Here is a 20,382-nt window from a genome sequence, read left to right as displayed (position 1 = left end):
CTAACCTGTATGGCCGCGATTGTAGTGTCTTTGGCTTCAGGTGTCGGGGTTTGACGGTCAGTGCTGCGGCTACGCAGAGGCTTGTTGGGAGGGTTGACGGGGGGATTGATGGGTCTAGCTGAAGCTGAACGAGGACAGAGATGAGACTCTACAAGGTTAGAATTTGAAATAGGAAAGGAAGAAAAGTGCAGAGCAAGAAAACAAAAGGAGAAAGAGAGACATTGTGCATGTTAGGACCACGAATGAAAAGCAGAGTGCAGACCGCCACACTTGATTAACAGACACCATCACCATGCTATGGTTAGTAACCAAGGTGAAGAAATATTAAATAAAAAATTGAACAAACATAATTAACTTTAAATTGCCAAAATGATGTGTGCAATCTGTAAATAGCAAGTTATTTAAGCATTAATTCACAGGACAACACCATAAACCAGTGAGAAATGTGGACACGGCAGTGTATTCATGACACATGGATGGTTATTGAAGCTACCAGCCGAGAACATGCACTCTCAACGCTGCTAATGTTCCCATTAAAATGCAGTCCTTAGTACAGCTCTGCACAGACTTACAAAGATAGCTACACATCCAGTTCCATCCCCAAAATAGGAATACACTTTGTAACAAGTCAAACTGTTAAAAATACACAAGGAGCAATGGGAGAAGCACTGGGTTCTGTGCAGCAGACACGGGTGATGTTCCAGCCAGATAAAACACTCAGCTGCCAGTTAGGTACAATTATTAAAAATTATCCAAACCAAAACACACGACTTACAAAATATGCTGTAGATGGTAAAAAGCAGCAAATCAAGAGATTTCAGGTCAATGAAAATTAAATAAGCAGCTGGACATCAAAAAATATCTACAGAACTTGTCAGAACATTAAAAAAACAGCATTTAAAATGATCCCGATTTCCAGCCGAAGCTGTATTCTTTCTCGATTTTTTCCAATGATCAAAAATTACTTTCAACCCTATTGTAGAACAGTCAGATCTCCAGGGCAACATGTCACAGCAACATAAATATAAACGTACCTGCAACAAACTATTTTTCCAAATGCTTAGCTATATTTAGAGTTCAAAAATATCAAATCGGATAAATCCTAAAAAAAAATTGATTTAAAGCAAAATAAAGTGAAATATAAAATGTCAATGCTTGAAATTGGAACTAGAAGCTAAATGTAGGAAATACTCAGGTCAGGCAGCAACACTGGAGAGAGAGAAACAGGGTTAATGGGCACAACTCAGCGGACTAGGGTTAAAGTCTGCTGAACGGCACATTTAGCAATGTGTTTCTCAGCGTCTACAGCACCGAGAAAGACCCTGCTATTCAACGGCACGTTGCCGGGTTTTTTGGCCTTGGGAACTCCCCATCGAGGCCACTCCAAACCATTCCCTGCTCCGGTTCAGCTCGCCAGTGCAGGAACACCATTTTTAAAGGCATCCCCAAGATTTGCCCAGGGACAGCGAGATGCAGATTGCAACGCACTGCAGAATTCTGTATTGAGCGTTACAGATCTCGATGCAGGCCTCTCGTGAGATTCAACAGCCTCGCCAAAAAGCCAATTCATGTTTTCCAATTAAGGGGCAATTTAGCGTGGCCAATCCACCTACCCTGCACATCTTTGGGTTGTGGGGGTAAAACCCACGCAGACACGGGGATAATGTGCAAACTCCACACGGACAGTAACCTGGGGCCTGGATCGAACCCAGGTCCTTGGCGTAGTGAGGCAGCAGTGCTAACCACTGAGTCACCGTGCTGCCCTTGTCCCGACACCAAGTCATGTGACGAGGCCGCTGAATCGCATCCAATGTTTCAGGTCGATGACATTTTGGCAGACTTTAGTTCTGATGATGAGTCGTTGACCTCAACGTTAACGGTTTCTCTCTTCACAGTTGATGCCAGACCTGTCGCGTATTTCCATCATTTTCTGCTTTTATTTCTAATAACGACATATATTTTGGTCCTTACACCAGAGGTGGAGGAAGGACAGGTTCTTTGCTCGGTTATTCCCAGATTTGAGCTGATGTCATGTGATGTTTAAAACACACTGCCATCAAACATTGCTCAAAGATTAGTTACTATCGCATGTGGACTAAACACACAAAAATCATAATGCTACATTTCAAAAAAATGTTGCTGTTTTTCTTCTACCATTTTCATATCAATTGCAGACCTAACGTCATCGAATAAAAACTAAAAGGCTGCAAATACTGGAAATCTGGAATTAAAACTGATGATGACGTACACAGCAGGTTAGTCAGCATCTGTAAGAGGGAAGAGGCGGCATTAACATTCTGCAGCAAGATTGCCCGGTGAAATGTTATGTGATCCCTCAGATGTTGTCATCCCCGTGTGTTTAATCAGCATGTTTGGGTTGCAAAACAGGTTCTAATGAATAATCGGACGTTGTTTTCTGGACCACATTCAGTGTCACAAAATGCTCCCGTGAACTATTAATAGCTGATGAATGACAAACTGTGCTGGACCCGGGAATTTAACCCAAAGCAAATTTATCTTTTAGTTCGTTCTTGGCATGTGGGCGTCGCTGGGCTGGGCCAGCACTTGTTGCCCATTCCTAATTGCCCTTGTACTGAGTGGCTTGCTGGATCATTTTGGGGGCTGGGGGCAGGGAAGAATTAAGAACCAACCACATCGCTGTGGGTCTGGAGTCACATGTAGGCCAGACCGGGTAAGGACGGCAGATTTCCTTCCCTAATGGACATCACTAAACCAGATGGGTTTTTATGACAATCGACAATGTTTCATGATCATCATTAGACTTTTAATTCCAGATTTTTATTGAATTAAAGTTTCACCATCGCCCCTGGTGGGATTGGAACCCGGGAACCCAGAGCATTTCCCCGCCCTTGGTGGGATTGGAACCCGGGAACCCAGAGCATTTCCCCGCCCCTGGTGGGATTGGAACCCGGGAACCCAGAGCATTTCCCCGCCCCTGGTGGGATTGGAACCTGGGAACCCAGAGCATTTCCCCGCCCCTGGTGGGATTGGAACCTGGGAACCCAGAGCATTTCCCCGCCCCTGGTGGGATTGGAACCTGGGAACCCAGAGCATTTCCCTGCCCCTGTTGGGATTGGAACCCGGGAACCCAGAGCATTTCCCCACCCCTGTTGGGATTGGAACCCGGGAACCCAGAGCATTTCCCCACCCCTGTTGGGATTGGAACCCGGGAACCCAGAGCATTTCCCCACCCCTGTTGGGATTGGAACCCGGGAACCCGGAGCATTTCCCCACCCCTGTTGGGATTGGAACCCGGGAACCCAGAGCATTTCCCTGCCCCCTGGTGGGATTGGAACCCGGGAACCCGGAGCATTTCCCCGCCCCTGGTGGGATTGGAACCTGGGAACCCGGAGCATTTCCCCGAGCCTCGGGATTACTATTCTTGTGACAATACCACCTCCCCAAATTAAAACTGCCCAATGGGAAAGGATCTCAACTTTGTGATTTACCATGTTTTTACTTTCTGCCTCTCACTGTCCAATAAGACGTTCCCTTCAATGCAGCTTCCAGCAGAGTCCCACTCTGTGCGAGTCAGCCACTCTGTGCGAGTCAGCCACTCTGTGCGAGTCAGCCACTCTGTCCGAGTCAGCCACTCTGTCCGAGTCAGCCACTCTGTCCGAGTCAGCCACTCTGTCCGAGTCAGCCACTCTGTCCGAGTCAGCCACTCTGTCCGAGTCAGCCACTCTGTCCGAGTCAGCCACTCTGTCCGAGTCAGCCACTCTGTCCGAGTCAGCCACTCTGTCCGAGTCAGCCACTCTGTCCGAGTCAGCCACTCTGTCCGAGTCAGCCACTCTGTCCGAGTCAGCCACTCTGTCCGAGTCAGCCACTCTGTCCGAGTCAGCCACTCTGTCCGAGTCAGCCACTCTGTCCGAGTCAGCCACTCTGTCCGAGTCAGCCACTCTGTCCGAGTCAGCCACTCTGTCCGAGTCAGCCACTCTGTCCGAGTCAGCCACTCTGTCCGAGTCAGCCACTCTGTCCGAGTCAGCCACTCTGTCCGAGTCAGCCACTCTGTCCGAGTCAGCCACTCTGTCCGAGTCAGCCACTCTGTCCGAGTCAGCCACTCTGTCCGAGTCAGCCACTCTGTCCGAGTCAGCCACTCTGTCCGAGTCAGCCACTCTGTCCGAGTCAGCCACTCTGTCCGAGTCAGCCACTCTGTCCGAGTCAGCCACTCTGTCCGAGTCAGCCACTCTGTCCGAGTCAGCCACTCTGTCCGAGTCAGCCACTCTGTCCGAGTCAGCCACTCTGTCCGAGTCAGCCACTCTGTCCGAGTCAGCCACTCTGTCCGAGTCAGCCACTCTGTCCGAGTCAGCCACTCTGTCCGAGTCAGCCACTCTGTCCGAGTCAGCCACTCTGTCCGAGTCAGCCACTCTGTCCGAGTCAGCCACTCTGTCCGAGTCAGCCACTCTGTCCGAGTCAGCCACTCTGTCCGAGTCAGCCACTCTGTCCGAGTCAGCCACTCTGTCCGAGTCAGCCACTCTGTCCGAGTCAGCCACTCTGTCCGAGTCAGCCACTCTGTCCGAGTCAGCCACTCTGTCCGAGTCAGCCACTCTGTCCGAGTCAGCCACTCTGTCCGAGTCAGCCACTCTGTCCGAGTCAGCCACTCTGTCCGAGTCAGCCACTCTGTCCGAGTCAGCCACTCTGTCCGAGTCAGCCACTCTGTCCGAGTCAGCCACTCTGTCCGAGTCAGCCACTCTGTCCGAGTCAGCCACTCTGTCCGAGTCAGCCACTCTGTCCGAGTCAGCCACTCTGTCCGAGTCAGCCACTCTGTCCGAGTCAGCCACTCTGTCCGAGTCAGCCACTCTGTCCGAGTCAGCCACTCTGTCCGAGTCAGCCACTCTGTCCGAGTCAGCCACTCTGTCCGAGTCAGCCACTCTGTCCGAGTCAGCCACTCTGTCCGAGTCAGCCACTCTGTCCGAGTCAGCCACTCTGTCCGAGTCAGCCACTCTGTCCGAGTCAGCCACTCTGTCCGAGTCAGCCACTCTGTCCGAGTCAGCCACTCTGTCCGAGTCAGCCACTCTGTCCGAGTCAGCCACTCTGTCCGAGTCAGCCACTCTGTCCGAGTCAGCCACTCTGTCCGAGTCAGCCACTCTGTCCGAGTCAGCCACTCTGTCCGAGTCAGCCACTCTGTCCGAGTCAGCCACTCTGTCCGAGTCAGCCACTCTGTCCGAGTCAGCCACTCTGTCCGAGTCAGCCACTCTGTCCGAGTCAGCCACTCTGTCCGAGTCAGCCACTCTGTCCGAGTCAGCCACTCTGTCGAGTCAGCCACTCTGTCCGAGTCAGCCACTCTGTCCGAGTCAGCCACTCTGTCCGAGTCAGCCACTCTGTCCGAGTCAGCCACTCTGTCCGAGTCAGCCACTCTGTCCGAGTCAGCCACTCTGTCCGAGTCAGCCACTCTGTCCGAGTCAGCCACTCTGTCCGAGTCAGCCACTCTGTCCGAGTCAGCCACTCTGTCCGAGTCAGCCACTCTGTCCGAGTCAGCCACTCTGTCCGAGTCAGCCACTCTGTCCGAGTCAGCCACTCTGTCCGAGTCAGCCACTCTGTCCGAGTCAGCCACTCTGTCCGAGTCAGCCACTCTGTCCGAGTCAGCCACTCTGTCCGAGTCAGCCACTCTGTCCGAGTCAGCCACTCTGTCCGAGTCAGCCACTCTGTCCGAGTCAGCCACTCTGTCCGAGTCAGCCACTCTGTCCGAGTCAGCCACTCTGTCCGAGTCAGCCACTCTGTCCGAGTCAGCCACTCTGTCCGAGTCAGCCACTCTGTCCGAGTCAGCCACTCTGTCCGAGTCAGCCACTCTGTCCGAGTCAGCCACTCTGTCCGAGTCAGCCACTCTGTCCGAGTCAGCCACTCTGTCCGAGTCAGCCACTCTGTCCGAGTCAGCCACTCTGTCCGAGTCAGCCACTCTGTCCGAGTCAGCCACTCTGTCCGAGTCAGCCACTCTGTCCGAGTCAGCCACTCTGTCCGAGTCAGCCACTCTGTCCGAGTCAGCCACTCTGTCCGAGTCAGCCACTCTGTCCGAGTCAGCCACTCTGTCCGAGTCAGCACTCTGTCCGAGTCAGCCACTCTGTCCGAGTCAGCCACTCTGTCCGAGTCAGCCACTCTGTCCGAGTCAGCCACTCTGTCCGAGTCAGCCACTCTGTCCGAGTCAGCCACTCTGTCCGAGTCAGCCACTCTGTCCGAGTCAGCCACTCTGTCCGAGTCAGCCACTCTGTCCGAGTCAGCCACTCTGTCCGAGTCAGCCACTCTGTCCGAGTCAGCCACTCTGTCCGAGTCAGCCACTCTGTCCGAGTCAGCCACTCTGTCCGAGTCAGCCACTCTGTCCGAGTCAGCCACTCTGTCCGAGTCAGCCACTCTGTCCGAGTCAGCCACTCTGTCCGAGTCAGCCACTCTGTCCGAGTCAGCCACTCTGTCCGAGTCAGCCACTCTGTCCGAGTCAGCCACTCTGTCCGAGTCAGCCACTCTGTCCGAGTCAGCCACTCTGTCCGAGTCAGCCACTCTGTCCGAGTCAGCCACTCTGTCCGAGTCAGCCACTCTGTCCGAGTCAGCCACTCTGTCCGAGTCAGCCACTCTGTCCGAGTCAGCCACTCTGTCCGAGTCAGCCACTCTGTCCGAGTCAGCCACTCTGTCCGAGTCAGCCACTCTGTCCGAGTCAGCCACTCTGTCCGAGTCAGCCACTCTGTCCGAGTCAGCCACTCTGTCCGAGTCAGCCACTCTGTCCGAGTCAGCCACTCTGTCCGAGTCAGCCACTCTGTCCGAGTCAGCCACTCTGTCCGAGTCAGCCACTCTGTCCGAGTCAGCCACTCTGTCCGAGTCAGCCACTCTGTCCGAGTCAGCCACTCTGTCCGAGTCAGCCACTCTGTCCGAGTCAGCCACTCTGTCCGAGTCAGCCACTCTGTCCGAGTCAGCCACTCTGTCCGAGTCAGCCACTCTGTCCGAGTCAGCCACTCTGTCCGAGTCAGCCACTCTGTCCGAGTCAGCCACTCTGTCCGAGTCAGCCACTCTGTCCGAGTCAGCCACTCTGTCCGAGTCAGCCACTCTGTCCGAGTCAGCCACTCTGTCCGAGTCAGCCACTCTGTCCGAGTCAGCCACTCTGTCCGAGTCAGCCACTCTGTCCGAGTCAGCCACTCTGTCCGAGTCAGCCACTCTGTCCGAGTCAGCCACTCTGTCCGAGTCAGCCACTCTGTCCGAGTCAGCCACTCTGTCCGAGTCAGCCACTCTGTCCGAGTCAGCCACTCTGTCCGAGTCAGCCACTCTGTCCGAGTCAGCCACTCTGTCCGAGTCAGCCACTCTGTCCGAGTCAGCCACTCTGTCCGAGTCAGCCACTCTGTCCGAGTCAGCCACTCTGTCCGAGTCAGCCACTCTGTCCGAGTCAGCCACTCTGTCCGAGTCAGCCACTCTGTCCGAGTCAGCCACTCTGTCCGAGTCAGCCACTCTGTCCGAGTCAGCCACTCTGTCCGAGTCAGCCACTCTGTCCGAGTCAGCCACTCTGTCCGAGTCAGCCACTCTGTCCGAGTCAGCCACTCTGTCCGAGTCAGCCACTCTGTCCGAGTCAGCCACTCTGTCCGAGTCAGCCACTCTGTCCGAGTCAGCCACTCTGTCCGAGTCAGCCACTCTGTCCGAGTCAGCCACTCTGTCCGAGTCAGCCACTCTGTCCGAGTCAGCCACTCTGTCCGAGTCAGCCACTCTGTCCGAGTCAGCCACTCTGTCCGAGTCAGCCACTCTGTCCGAGTCAGCCACTCTGTCCGAGTCAGCCACTCTGTCCGAGTCAGCCACTCTGTCCGAGTCAGCCACTCTGTCCGAGTCAGCCACTCTGTCCGAGTCAGCCACTCTGTCCGAGTCAGCCACTCTGTCCGAGTCAGCCACTCTGTCCGAGTCAGCCACTCTGTCCGAGTCAGCCACTCTGTCCGAGTCAGCCACTCTGTCCGAGTCAGCCACTCTGTCCGAGTCAGCCACTCTGTCCGAGTCAGCCACTCTGTCCGAGTCAGCCACTCTGTCCGAGTCAGCCACTCTGTCCGAGTCAGCCACTCTGTCCGAGTCAGCCACTCTGTCCGAGTCAGCCACTCTGTCCGAGTCAGCCACTCTGTCCGAGTCAGCCACTCTGTCCGAGTCAGCCACTCTGTCCGAGTCAGCCACTCTGTCCGAGTCAGCCACTCTGTCCGAGTCAGCCACTCTGTCCGAGTCAGCCACTCTGTCCGAGTCAGCCACTCTGTCCGAGTCAGCCACTCTGTCCGAGTCAGCCACTCTGTCCGAGTCAGCCACTCTGTCCGAGTCAGCCACTCTGTCCGAGTCAGCCACTCTGTCCGAGTCAGCCACTCTGTCCGAGTCAGCCACTCTGTCCGAGTCAGCCACTCTGTCCGAGTCAGCCACTCTGTCCGAGTCAGCCACTCTGTCCGAGTCAGCCACTCTGTCCGAGTCAGCCACTCTGTCCGAGTCAGCCACTCTGTCCGAGTCAGCCACTCTGTCCGAGTCAGCCACTCTGTCCGAGTCAGCCACTCTGTCCGAGTCAGCCACTCTGTCCGAGTCAGCCACTCTGTCCGAGTCAGCCACTCTGTCCGAGTCAGCCACTCTGTCCGAGTCAGCCACTCTGTCCGAGTCAGCCACTCTGTCCGAGTCAGCCACTCTGTCCGAGTCAGCCACTCTGTCCGAGTCAGCCACTCTGTCCGAGTCAGCCACTCTGTCCGAGTCAGCCACTCTGTCCGAGTCAGCCACTCTGTCCGAGTCAGCCACTCTGTCCGAGTCAGCCACTCTGTCCGAGTCAGCCACTCTGTCCGAGTCAGCCACTCTGTCCGAGTCAGCCACTCTGTCCGAGTCAGCCACTCTGTCCGAGTCAGCCACTCTGTCCGAGTCAGCCACTCTGTCCGAGTCAGCCACTCTGTCCGAGTCAGCCACTCTGTCCGAGTCAGCCACTCTGTCCGAGTCAGCCACTCTGTCCGAGTCAGCCACTCTGTCCGAGTCAGCCACTCTGTCCGAGTCAGCCACTCTGTCCGAGTCAGCCACTCTGTCCGAGTCAGCCACTCTGTCCGAGTCAGCCACTCTGTCCGAGTCAGCCACTCTGTCCGAGTCAGCCACTCTGTCCGAGTCAGCCACTCTGTCCGAGTCAGCCACTCTGTCCGAGTCAGCCACTCTGTCCGAGTCAGCCACTCTGTCCGAGTCAGCCACTCTGTCCGAGTCAGCCACTCTGTCCGAGTCAGCCACTCTGTCCGAGTCAGCCACTCTGTCCGAGTCAGCCACTCTGTCCGAGTCAGCCACTCTGTCCGAGTCAGCCACTCTGTCCGAGTCAGCCACTCTGTCCGAGTCAGCCACTCTGTCCGAGTCAGCCACTCTGTCCGAGTCAGCCACTCTGTCCGAGTCAGCCACTCTGTCCGAGTCAGCCACTCTGTCCGAGTCAGCCACTCTGTCCGAGTCAGCCACTCTGTCCGAGTCAGCCACTCTGTCCGAGTCAGCCACTCTGTCCGAGTCAGCCACTCTGTCCGAGTCAGCCACTCTGTCCGAGTCAGCCACTCTGTCCGAGTCAGCCACTCTGTCCGAGTCAGCCACTCTGTCCGAGTCAGCCACTCTGTCCGAGTCAGCCACTCTGTCCGAGTCAGCCACTCTGTCCGAGTCAGCCACTCTGTCCGAGTCAGCCACTCTGTCCGAGTCAGCCACTCTGTCCGAGTCAGCCACTCTGTCCGAGTCAGCCACTCTGTCCGAGTCAGCCACTCTGTCCGAGTCAGCCACTCTGTCCGAGTCAGCCACTCTGTCCGAGTCAGCCACTCTGTCCGAGTCAGCCACTCTGTCCGAGTCAGCCACTCTGTCCGAGTCAGCCACTCTGTCCGAGTCAGCCACTCTGTCCGAGTCAGCCACTCTGTCCGAGTCAGCCACTCTGTCCGAGTCAGCCACTCTGTCCGAGTCAGCCACTCTGTCCGAGTCAGCCACTCTGTCCGAGTCAGCCACTCTGTCCGAGTCAGCCACTCTGTCCGAGTCAGCCACTCTGTCCGAGTCAGCCACTCTGTCCGAGTCAGCCACTCTGTCCGAGTCAGCCACTCTGTCCGAGTCAGCCACTCTGTCCGAGTCAGCCACTCTGTCCGAGTCAGCCACTCTGTCCGAGTCAGCCACTCTGTCCGAGTCAGCCACTCTGTCCGAGTCAGCCACTCTGTCCGAGTCAGCCACTCTGTCCGAGTCAGCCACTCTGTCCGAGTCAGCCACTCTGTCCGAGTCAGCCACTCTGTCCGAGTCAGCCACTCTGTCCGAGTCAGCCACTCTGTCCGAGTCAGCCACTCTGTCCGAGTCAGCCACTCTGTCCGAGTCAGCCACTCTGTCCGAGTCAGCCACTCTGTCCGAGTCAGCCACTCTGTCCGAGTCAGCCACTCTGTCCGAGTCAGCCACTCTGTCCGAGTCAGCCACTCTGTCCGAGTCAGCCACTCTGTCCGAGTCAGCCACTCTGTCCGAGTCAGCCACTCTGTCCGAGTCAGCCACTCTGTCCGAGTCAGCCACTCTGTCCGAGTCAGCCACTCTGTCCGAGTCAGCCACTCTGTCCGAGTCAGCCACTCTGTCCGAGTCAGCCACTCTGTCCGAGTCAGCCACTCTGTCCGAGTCAGCCACTCTGTCCGAGTCAGCCACTCTGTCCGAGTCAGCCACTCTGTCCGAGTCAGCCACTCTGTCCGAGTCAGCCACTCTGTCCGAGTCAGCCACTCTGTCCGAGTCAGCCACTCTGTCCGAGTCAGCCACTCTGTCCGAGTCAGCCACTCTGTCCGAGTCAGCCACTCTGTCCGAGTCAGCCACTCTGTCCGAGTCAGCCACTCTGTCCGAGTCAGCCACTCTGTCCGAGTCAGCCACTCTGTCCGAGTCAGCCACTCTGTCCGAGTCAGCCACTCTGTCCGAGTCAGCCACTCTGTCCGAGTCAGCCACTCTGTCCGAGTCAGCCACTCTGTCCGAGTCAGCCACTCTGTCCGAGTCAGCCACTCTGTCCGAGTCAGCCACTCTGTCCGAGTCAGCCACTCTGTCCGAGTCAGCCACTCTGTCCGAGTCAGCCACTCTGTCCGAGTCAGCCACTCTGTCCGAGTCAGCCACTCTGTCCGAGTCAGCCACTCTGTCCGAGTCAGCCACTCTGTCCGAGTCAGCCACTCTGTCCGAGTCAGCCACTCTGTCCGAGTCAGCCACTCTGTCCGAGTCAGCCACTCTGTCCGAGTCAGCCACTCTGTCCGAGTCAGCCACTCTGTCCGAGTCAGCCACTCTGTCCGAGTCAGCCACTCTGTCCGAGTCAGCCACTCTGTCCGAGTCAGCCACTCTGTCCGAGTCAGCCACTCTGTCCGAGTCAGCCACTCTGTCCGAGTCAGCCACTCTGTCCGAGTCAGCCACTCTGTCCGAGTCAGCCACTCTGTCCGAGTCAGCCACTCTGTCCGAGTCAGCCACTCTGTCCGAGTCAGCCACTCTGTCCGAGTCAGCCACTCTGTCCGAGTCAGCCACTCTGTCCGAGTCAGCCACTCTGTCCGAGTCAGCCACTCTGTCCGAGTCAGCCACTCTGTCCGAGTCAGCCACTCTGTCCGAGTCAGCCACTCTGTCCGAGTCAGCCACTCTGTCCGAGTCAGCCACTCTGTCCGAGTCAGCCACTCTGTCCGAGTCAGCCACTCTGTCCGAGTCAGCCACTCTGTCCGAGGTCAGCCACTCTGTCCGAGTCAGCCACTCTGTCCGAGTCAGCCACTCTGTCCGAGTCAGCCACTCTGTCCGAGTCAGCCACTCTGTCCGAGTCAGCCACTCTGTCCGAGTCAGCCACTCTGTCCGAGTCAGCCACTCTGTCCGAGTCAGCCACTCTGTCCGAGTCAGCCACTCTGTCCGAGTCAGCCACTCTGTCCGAGTCAGCCACTCTGTCCGAGTCAGCCACTCTGTCCGAGTCAGCCACTCTGTCCGAGTCAGCCACTCTGTCCGAGTCAGCCACTCTGTCCGAGTCAGCCACTCTGTCCGAGTCAGCCACTCTGTCCGAGTCAGCCACTCTGTCCGAGTCAGCCACTCTGTCCGAGTCAGCCACTCTGTCCGAGTCAGCCACTCTGTCCGAGTCAGCCACTCTGTCCGAGTCAGCCACTCTGTCCGAGTCAGCCACTCTGTCCGAGTCAGCCACTCTGTCCGAGTCAGCCACTCTGTCCGAGTCAGCCACTCTGTCCGAGTCAGCCACTCTGTCCGAGTCAGCCACTCTGTCCGAGTCAGCCACTCTGTCCGAGTCAGCCACTCTGTCCGAGTCAGCCACTCTGTCCGAGTCAGCCACTCTGTCCGAGTCAGCCACTCTGTCCGAGTCAGCCACTCTGTCCGAGTCAGCCACTCTGTCCGAGTCAGCCACTCTGTCCGAGTCAGCCACTCTGTCCGAGTCAGCCACTCTGTCCGAGTCAGCCACTCTGTCCGAGTCAGCCACTCTGTCCGAGTCAGCCACTCTGTCCGAGTCAGCCACTCTGTCCGAGTCAGCCACTCTGTCCGAGTCAGCCACTCTGTCCGAGTCAGCCACTCTGTCCGAGTCAGCCACTCTGTCCGAGTCAGCCACTCTGTCCGAGTCAGCCACTCTGTCCGAGTCAGCCACTCTGTCCGAGTCAGCCACTCTGTCCGAGTCAGCCACTCTGTCCGAGTCAGCCACTCTGTCCGAGTCAGCCACTCTGTCCGAGTCAGCCACTCTGTCCGAGTCAGCCACTCTGTCCGAGTCAGCCACTCTGTCCGAGTCAGCCACTCTGTCCGAGTCAGCCACTCTGTCCGAGTCAGCCACTCTGTCCGAGTCAGCCACTCTGTCCGAGTCAGCCACTCTGTCCGAGTCAGCCACTCTGTCCGAGTCAGCCACTCTGTCCGAGTCAGCCACTCTGTCCGAGTCAGCCACTCTGTCCGAGTCAGCCACTCTGTCCGAGTCAGCCACTCTGTCCGAGTCAGCCACTCTGTCCGAGTCAGCCACTCTGTCCGAGTCAGCCACTCTGTCCGAGTCAGCCACTCTGTCCGAGTCAGCCACTCTGTCCGAGTCAGCCACTCTGTCCGAGTCAGCCACTCTGTCCGAGTCAGCCACTCTGTCCGAGTCAGCCACTCTGTCCGAGTCAGCCACTCTGTCCGAGTCAGCCACTCTGTCCGAGTCAGCCACTCTGTCCGAGTCAGCCACTCTGTCCGAGTCAGCCACTCTGTCCGAGTCAGCCACTCTGTCCGAGTCAGCCACTCTGTCCGAGTCAGCCACTCTGTCCGAGTCAGCCACTCTGTCCGAGTCAGCCACTCTGTCCGAGTCAGCCACTCTGTCCGAGTCAGCCACTCTGTGCGAGTCAGCCACTCTGTGCGAGTCAGCCACTCTGTGCGAGTCAGCCACTCTGTGCGAGTCAGCCACTCTGTGCGAGTCAGCCACTCTGTGCGAGTCAGCCACTCTGTGCGAGTCAGCCACTCTGTGCGAGTCAGCCACTCTGTGCGAGTCAGCCACTCTGTGCGAGTCAGCCACTCTGTGCGAGTCAGCCACTCTGTGCGAGTCAGCCACTCTGTGCGAGTCAGCCACTCTGTGCGAGTCAGCCACTCTGTGCGAGTCAGCCACTCTGTGCGAGTCAGCCACTCTGTGCGAGTCAGCCACTCTGTGCGAGTCAGCCACTCTGTGCGAGTCAGCCACTCTGTGCGAGTCAGCCACTCTGTGCGAGTCAGCCACTCTGTGCGAGTCAGCCACTCTGTGCGAGTCAGCCACTCTGTGCGAGTCAGCCACTCTGTGCGAGTCAGCCACTCTGTGCGAGTCAGCCACTCTGTGCGAGTCAGCCACTCTGTGCGAGTCAGCCACTCTGTGCGAGTCAGCCACTCTGTGCGAGTCAGCCACTCTGTGCGAGTCAGCCACTCTGTGCGAGTCAGCCACTCTGTGCGAGTCAGCCACTCTGTGCGAGTCAGCCACTCTGTGCGAGTCAGCCACTCTGTGCGAGTCAGCCACTCTGTGCGAGTCAGCCACTCTGTGCGAGTCAGCCACTCTGTGCGAGTCAGCCACTCTGTGCGAGTCAGCCACTCTGTGCGAGTCAGCCACTCTGTGCGAGTCAGCCACTCTGTGCGAGTCAGCCACTCTGTGCGAGTCAGCCACTCTGTGCGAGTCAGCCACTCTGTGCGAGTCAGCCACTCTGTGCGAGTCAGCCACTCTGTGCGAGTCAGCCACTCTGTGCGAGTCAGCCACTCTGTGCGAGTCAGCCACTCTGTGCGAGTCAGCCACTCTGTGCGAGTCAGCCACTCTGTGCGAGTCAGCCACTCTGTGCGAGTCAGCCACTCTGTGCGAGTCAGCCACTCTGTGCGAGTCAGCCACTCTGTGCGAGTCAGCCACTCTGTGCGAGTCAGCCACTCTGTGCGAGTCAGCCACTCTGTGCGAGTCAGCCACTCTGCGAGTCAGCCACTCTGTGCGAGTCAGCCACTCTGTGCGAGTCAGCCACTCTGTGCGAGTCAGCCACTCTGTGCGAGTCAGCCACTCTGTGCGAGTCAGCCACTCTGTGCGAGTCAGCCACTCTGTGCGAGTCAGCCACTCTGTGCGAGTCAGCCACTCTGTGCGAGTCAGCCACTCTGTGCGAGTCAGCCACTCTGTGCGAGTCAGCTGAATGCAGCATCCAGCAGAGTCCCACTCTGTGCGATTCAGCTGAATGGTGGTGAGCCTCTAGCAGCCCAACGGCTCATCCACTCTCCACCCATCCCCAAATCCGCGACCCCTCCCCCCCACAGCCTCCAACCGGCACCCAATCCTCATCCCACCTCCAACCAACCCGGGTTGCTCACTATCCCCTCCCCAGTCAAGCTCTGTGAGATATTCTGCCTGGTGACTAAGCAGAGACCTGGCTCACCATCACCATTGCACTGGCTGACATGAGCTGATGCTTCCTAGTCAGCAGCAGCAGCTTCAGTCATGGAGTTAGCTAAGTACACTTTGCCACATTAGCAGTAAGTAGAGAGCAGCCAAGAAGCGGTGTGCATTGAAGGTCAGGGTGTTGGTAAAGTGCCAAATGCAGTTATGTTCAATAAAAGCTTAGGATGCTGAGAGATGATGTCTTTGGTGGAAGAGGTTTACCTGCAGAACTTTGTCCAGCTTCTGATAAAGTAGCAGCACTCTTGCTCCTAGCTAAAGAGGACTGTGTGGGGGTCAGCAGACGGCTGATTACATTACTCTCCAGGGGACTGTTCAGGGAACGCCGAGCTGAGGGACAGGAATAAATCAAAAGGGAGTCAGCATGGTTTTAACTGGGGAGGAGGAGAGGGGTGAGGGTAGGAGGGATGGAGGAGTCAAACATAAATCATGACAAAAACATATTAGTTAGGTTTGTGAATGCTTATGCAAAACAAAACCAAGAATGGGTTAAAAACATAAACTTCACAATCTCAAACTATTAGATAACGGAGGGTAAACAATAATCAACAAGCAAGGTGCGTTCCCAAAATACACTCCTGGTCATTAACAAATTTAAGCACAAGTCTGCCAGCTTCAAAAGAAGCAAGATGTGTTCAAATGGAACATGATAAGCTCAGAGTGTGATTAATGTGTCAATATGCTGGGTGGGTGTACAGTATATGCAAACAATGGTTGTGGGGATTGACCTGGTGGTTAGTGTGTGGAGACATGAGCTGAGCCCCAATGGGCTGAATCCAGGAGACGGACTACAGTAAACACAAAGCTGCGACCGCCTACTCTGCTCAAATGACGCAACAGTCAGAGGACAGCAGCAGCTAGCTGTACAGCCACCTCTGTATGAACAAACTGCAAGTTACAATAAGAGGCACATGTTCCAGTGCAAGCCTAGGAAAGGAAAAATAGTGAAGATTAGGTATAACTCAAGTAGTTTAGAACATTGTTAGTGAATTCAAGGTTTCATGTCAGATCAATATGGCCAACAAACAGACCAACAAGTTAAAAAGATTTCCAAACTCACAAAGGTTAATCACAATAGGGTGCAATATGTTTACACTTGAATGATGAAAATCACACAGAAAAAGCCAGGAGTGAGAGATTGGAATAAAAGTCGAAAAATCAGAGCTCATGTTCGCAATGAGAGATGAATAAGTGAGAGTTTTCTGTGCTTCAACTGCTGTGATTTTGAGACAGCACATTACACAATTCAGATTAAATTAATATAGGATCAAGTTAAATATATTTAATATTCACTGAGCATTCAAGCCATGTAACAGGGAAAATGTCTGATACAAATTGCCATCCACCTTGCAGTTCTTCCATCTTGTCTGACTGGGATGGACGAGGGTTCCCAGCCAATCTATTCAGTGAGGAGCTTCTCTTCGTATCCACTGTGCCTGAGAATCAAGGGCATTGTTCATTATTCCACAACATCCAAACCAATAAAGATTGCTTCCAAACACATCGGGCTCACATCCAATGTTTAAAAATTGCTGAATTCTTACTTGACACAGAGACTAAAAGCTTTCTGAGAAATCATAGAATTTACAGTGCAGGAGGCCATTCGGCCCATCGAGTCTGCACCGGCTCTTGGAAAGAGCACCCTACCCAAGGTCAACACCTCTACCCTATCCCCATAATCCAGTAACCCGACCCAACACTAAGCACAATTTTGGACACTAACGGCAATTTATCATGGCCAATCCACCTAACCTGTACATCTTTGGACTGTGGGAGGAAACCCACGCACACACGGGGAGAATATGCAGACTCCGCACAGACAGTGACCCAAGCCGGAATCGAACCTGGAGCTGTGAAGCGATTGTGCTATCCACCATGCTACCGTGCTGCCCTGAATGTGACTGAAATAATGATGTAATGTAGAAAATGATTACCAGACAGCCTGATTTTTATCCTTGAAAAGAGTAATGAAACATTAACATTGGATTAAATAGCACAAGAGCATTCCCTGCACCTGCTTGCTCCACATGGGACACTTTCCCTGGTGGAGAGGTTTTACCACCCAGTCTGTTTAATGAAGTACTTCTGGTCTCCAAAGACATAGCTAAAAGATCAAATTGGATTTGTGTTAATTGGTTGAACGCACTGCTCTGCAACATGACCTGCACACTGACCAACAATTATGTTCCAAAACTAAAGCTCAGACCCATCTTTCCCATTTTGATCAGATGCTACATGATCAGTTGTGCTCAGTTGCAACATTCTCAAAACAGAGTCAGAGGGTTGCAGGTTCAAGCCCCACTCCAGGACTCAACACAAAACACACATTGATACTTCCAGTACTGAGGGAGTGCTGTACTGCCGGAGGGTCAGTACTGAGGGAGTGCCGCACTGTCAGAGGGTCAGTACTGAGGGAGTGCCGCACTGTCAGAGGGTCAGTACTGAGGGAGCGCCGCACTGTCAGAGGGTCAGTACTGAGGGAGTGCTGCACTGTCAGAGGGTCAGTACTGAGGGAGTGCCGCACTGTCAGAGGGTCAGTACTGAGGGAGTGCTGCACTGTCAGAGGGTCAGTACTGAGGGAGAGCCTCACTGTCAGAGGGTCAGTACTGAGGGAATGCCGCACTGTCAGAGGGTCAGTACTGAGGGAGTGCTGCACTGTCAGGGGGTCAGTACTGAGGGAATGCCGCACTGTAAGAGGGTCAGTACTGAGGGAGTGCTGCACAGTCAGAGGGTCAGTACTGAGGGAGTGCCGCACTGTCAGAGAGTCAGTACTGAGGGAGCGCTGCACAGTCAGAGGGTCAGTACTGAGGGAGTGCCGCACAGTCAGAGGGTCAGTACTGAGGGGGTGCCGCACTGTCAGAGGGTCAGTACTGAGGGAGTGCTGCACTGTCAGAGGGTCAGTACAGAGGAGGTGCCGCTCTGTCAGAGGGTCAGTATTGAGGGAGTGCCGCACTGTCAGAGGGTCAGTACTGAGGGAGTGCCGCACTGTCAGAGGGTTAGTACTGAGGGAGTGCCGCACTGTCAGAGGGTTAGTACTGAGGGAGTGCCGCACTGTCAGAGGGTCAGTGCTGCACTGTCAGGGGGTCAGTACTGAGGGAGTACCGCACTGTCAGAGGGTCAGTACTGAGGGAGTGTCGCACTGTCAGAGGGTCAGTACAGAGGGAGTGCTGCACTGTCAGAGGGTCAGTACTGAGGGAGTGCTGCATTGTCAGAGGGTCAGTACTGAGGGAGTGCCGCACTGTCAGAGGGTCAGTACTGAGGGAGTGCCGCACTGTCAGAGGGTCAGTACTGAGGGAGTGCCGCACTGTCAGAGGGTTAGTACTGAGGGAGTGCCGCACTGTCAGAGGGTTAGTACTGAGGGAGTGCCGCACTGTCAGAGGGTCAGTGCTGCACTGTCAGGGGGTCAGTACTGAGGGAGTACCGCACTGTCAGAGGGTCAGTACTGAGGGAGTGCTGCACTGTCAGAGGGTCAGTACTGAGGGAGTGCTGCACTGTCAGAGGGTCAGTACTGAGGGAGTGCTGCATTGTCAGAGGGTCAGTACTGAGGGAGTGCCGCACTGTCAGAGGGTCAGTACTGAGGGCGTGCCGCACTGTCAGAGGGTCAGTACTGAGGGAACGCCACACTGTCAGAGGGTCAGTACTGAGGGAGTGCCGCATTGTCAGAGGGTCAGTACTGAGGGAGTGCTGTACTGTCAGAGGGTTAGTACTGAGGGAGTGCCGCACTGTCAGAGGATCAGTACTGAGGGAGTGCCGCACTGTCAGAGGGTCAGTACTGAGGGAGTGCTGTACTGACAGAGGGTTAGTACTGAGGGAGTGCCGCACTGTCAGAGGGTCAGTACTGAGGGAGTGCCGCACTGTCAGAGGGTTAGTACTGAGGGAGTGCCGCACTGTCAGAGGGTTAGTACTGAGGGAGTGCCGCACTGTCAGAGGGTCAGTGCTGCACTGTCAGGGGGTCAGTACTGAGGGAGTACCGCACTGTCAGAGGGTCAGTACTGAGGGAGTGTCGCACTGTCAGAGGGTCAGTACAGAGGGAGTGCTGCACTGTCAGAGGGTCAGTACTGAGGGAGTGCTGCATTGTCAGAGGGTCAGTACTGAGGGAGTGCCGCACTGTCAGAGGGTCAGTACTGAGGGAGTGCCGCACTGTCAGAGGGTCAGTACTGAGGGAGTGCCGCACTGTCAGAGGGTTAGTACTGAGGGAGTGCCGCACTGTCAGAGGGTTAGTACTGAGGGAGTGCCGCACTGTCAGAGGGTCAGTGCTGCACTGTCAGGGGGTCAGTACTGAGGGAGTACCGCACTGTCAGAGGGTCAGTACTGAGGGAGTGCTGCACTGTCAGAGGGTCAGTACTGAGGGAGTGCTGCACTGTCAGAGGGTCAGTACTGAGGGAGTGCTGCATTGTCAGAGGGTCAGTACTGAGGGAGTGCCGCACTGTCAGAGGGTCAGTACTGAGGGCGTGCCGCACTGTCAGAGGGTCAGTACTGAGGGAACGCCACACTGTCAGAGGGTCAGTACTGAGGGAGTGCCGCATTGTCAGACGGTCAGTACTGAGGGAGTGCTGTACTGTCAGAGGGTTAGTACTGAGGGAGTGCCGCACTGTCAGAGGATCAGTACTGAGGGAGTGCCGCACTGTCAGAGGGTCAGTACTGAGGGAGTGCTGTACTGACAGAGGGTTAGTACTGAGGGAGTGCCGCACTGTCAGAGGGTCAGTACTGAGGGAGTGCCGCACTGTCAGAGGGTTAGTACTGAGGGAGTACCGCACTGTCAGAGGATCAGTACTGAGGGAGTGCTGCACTGTCAGAGGGTCAGTACTGAGGGAGTGCTGCACTGTCAGAGGGTCAGTACTGAGGGAGCTCCGCACTGTGGGAGGGTCAGTACTGAGGAGGTGCCGCTCTGTCAGAGGGTCAGTACTGAGGAGGTGCCGCTCTGTCAGAGGGTCAGTACTGAGGGAGTGCCGCACTGTCACAGGGTCAGTAGTGAGGGAGTGCCGCACTGTCAGAGGGTTAGTACTGAGGGAGTGCCGCACTGTCAGAGGGTTAGTACTGAGGGAGTGCCGCACTGTCAGAGGGTTAGTACTGAGGGAGTGCCGCACTGTCTGAGGGTTAGTACTGAGGGAGTGCCGCATTGTAAGAGGGTCAGTACTGAGGGAGTGCCGCACTGTCAGAGGGTCAGTGCTGCACTGTCAGAGGGTCAGTACTGAGGGAGTACCGCACTGTCAGAGGGTCAGTACTGAGGGAACGCCACACTGTCAGAGGGTCAGTACTGAGGGAGTGCCGCACTGTCAGAGGGTCAGTACTGAGGGAGTAACGTACTGTCAGGGGGTTAGTACTGAGGGAGTACCGCACTGTCAGAGGGCCAGTACTGAGGGAGTTCTGCTCTGTCAGAGGGTCAGTAAAAAGGAGGGTTTAATATTGTTGTCTTTCTGATCAGATGGGTTGTGTGATTGTTTAAGCCTCTCTGCTTCAGCATTTAAAACACAGAAACATGCCCATGAGCAAAACTAAAAGGGACTGTGTTTGACTGGCAAACATCAAAGCAGCTCCATAAATCGCTCATTGAAGAGATAAAAGGG

At 55.8% G+C, this 20,382-nt stretch overlaps 1 protein-coding gene across 1 annotated transcript in view; it reads right to left on the bottom strand.

Annotated features, from left to right (window-relative positions):
- The window catches only part of map7d3 (MAP7 domain containing 3), a 125,275-nt gene that overhangs the window by 60,278 nt on the left and 44,615 nt on the right, over window positions 1–20,382 (bottom strand). Inside the window, exons 6-8 of the mRNA XM_038776080.1 lie at window positions 16,162–16,251; window positions 15,020–15,145; window positions 6–148 (exon numbers count right to left, since the gene is read on the bottom strand). Of these exons, the coding sequence (XP_038632008.1) occupies window positions 6–148; window positions 15,020–15,145; window positions 16,162–16,251 (359 nt within the window). The remainder of the gene's footprint in view (window positions 1–5; window positions 149–15,019; window positions 15,146–16,161; window positions 16,252–20,382) is intronic.

The sequence above is a fragment of the Scyliorhinus canicula genome, chromosome 17, assembly GCF_902713615.1.
Source record: "Scyliorhinus canicula chromosome 17, sScyCan1.1, whole genome shotgun sequence".
NCBI classification, from domain to species: domain Eukaryota; kingdom Metazoa; phylum Chordata; class Chondrichthyes; order Carcharhiniformes; family Scyliorhinidae; genus Scyliorhinus; species Scyliorhinus canicula.
This window is presented reverse-complemented; position numbering and strand designations above follow the sequence as displayed.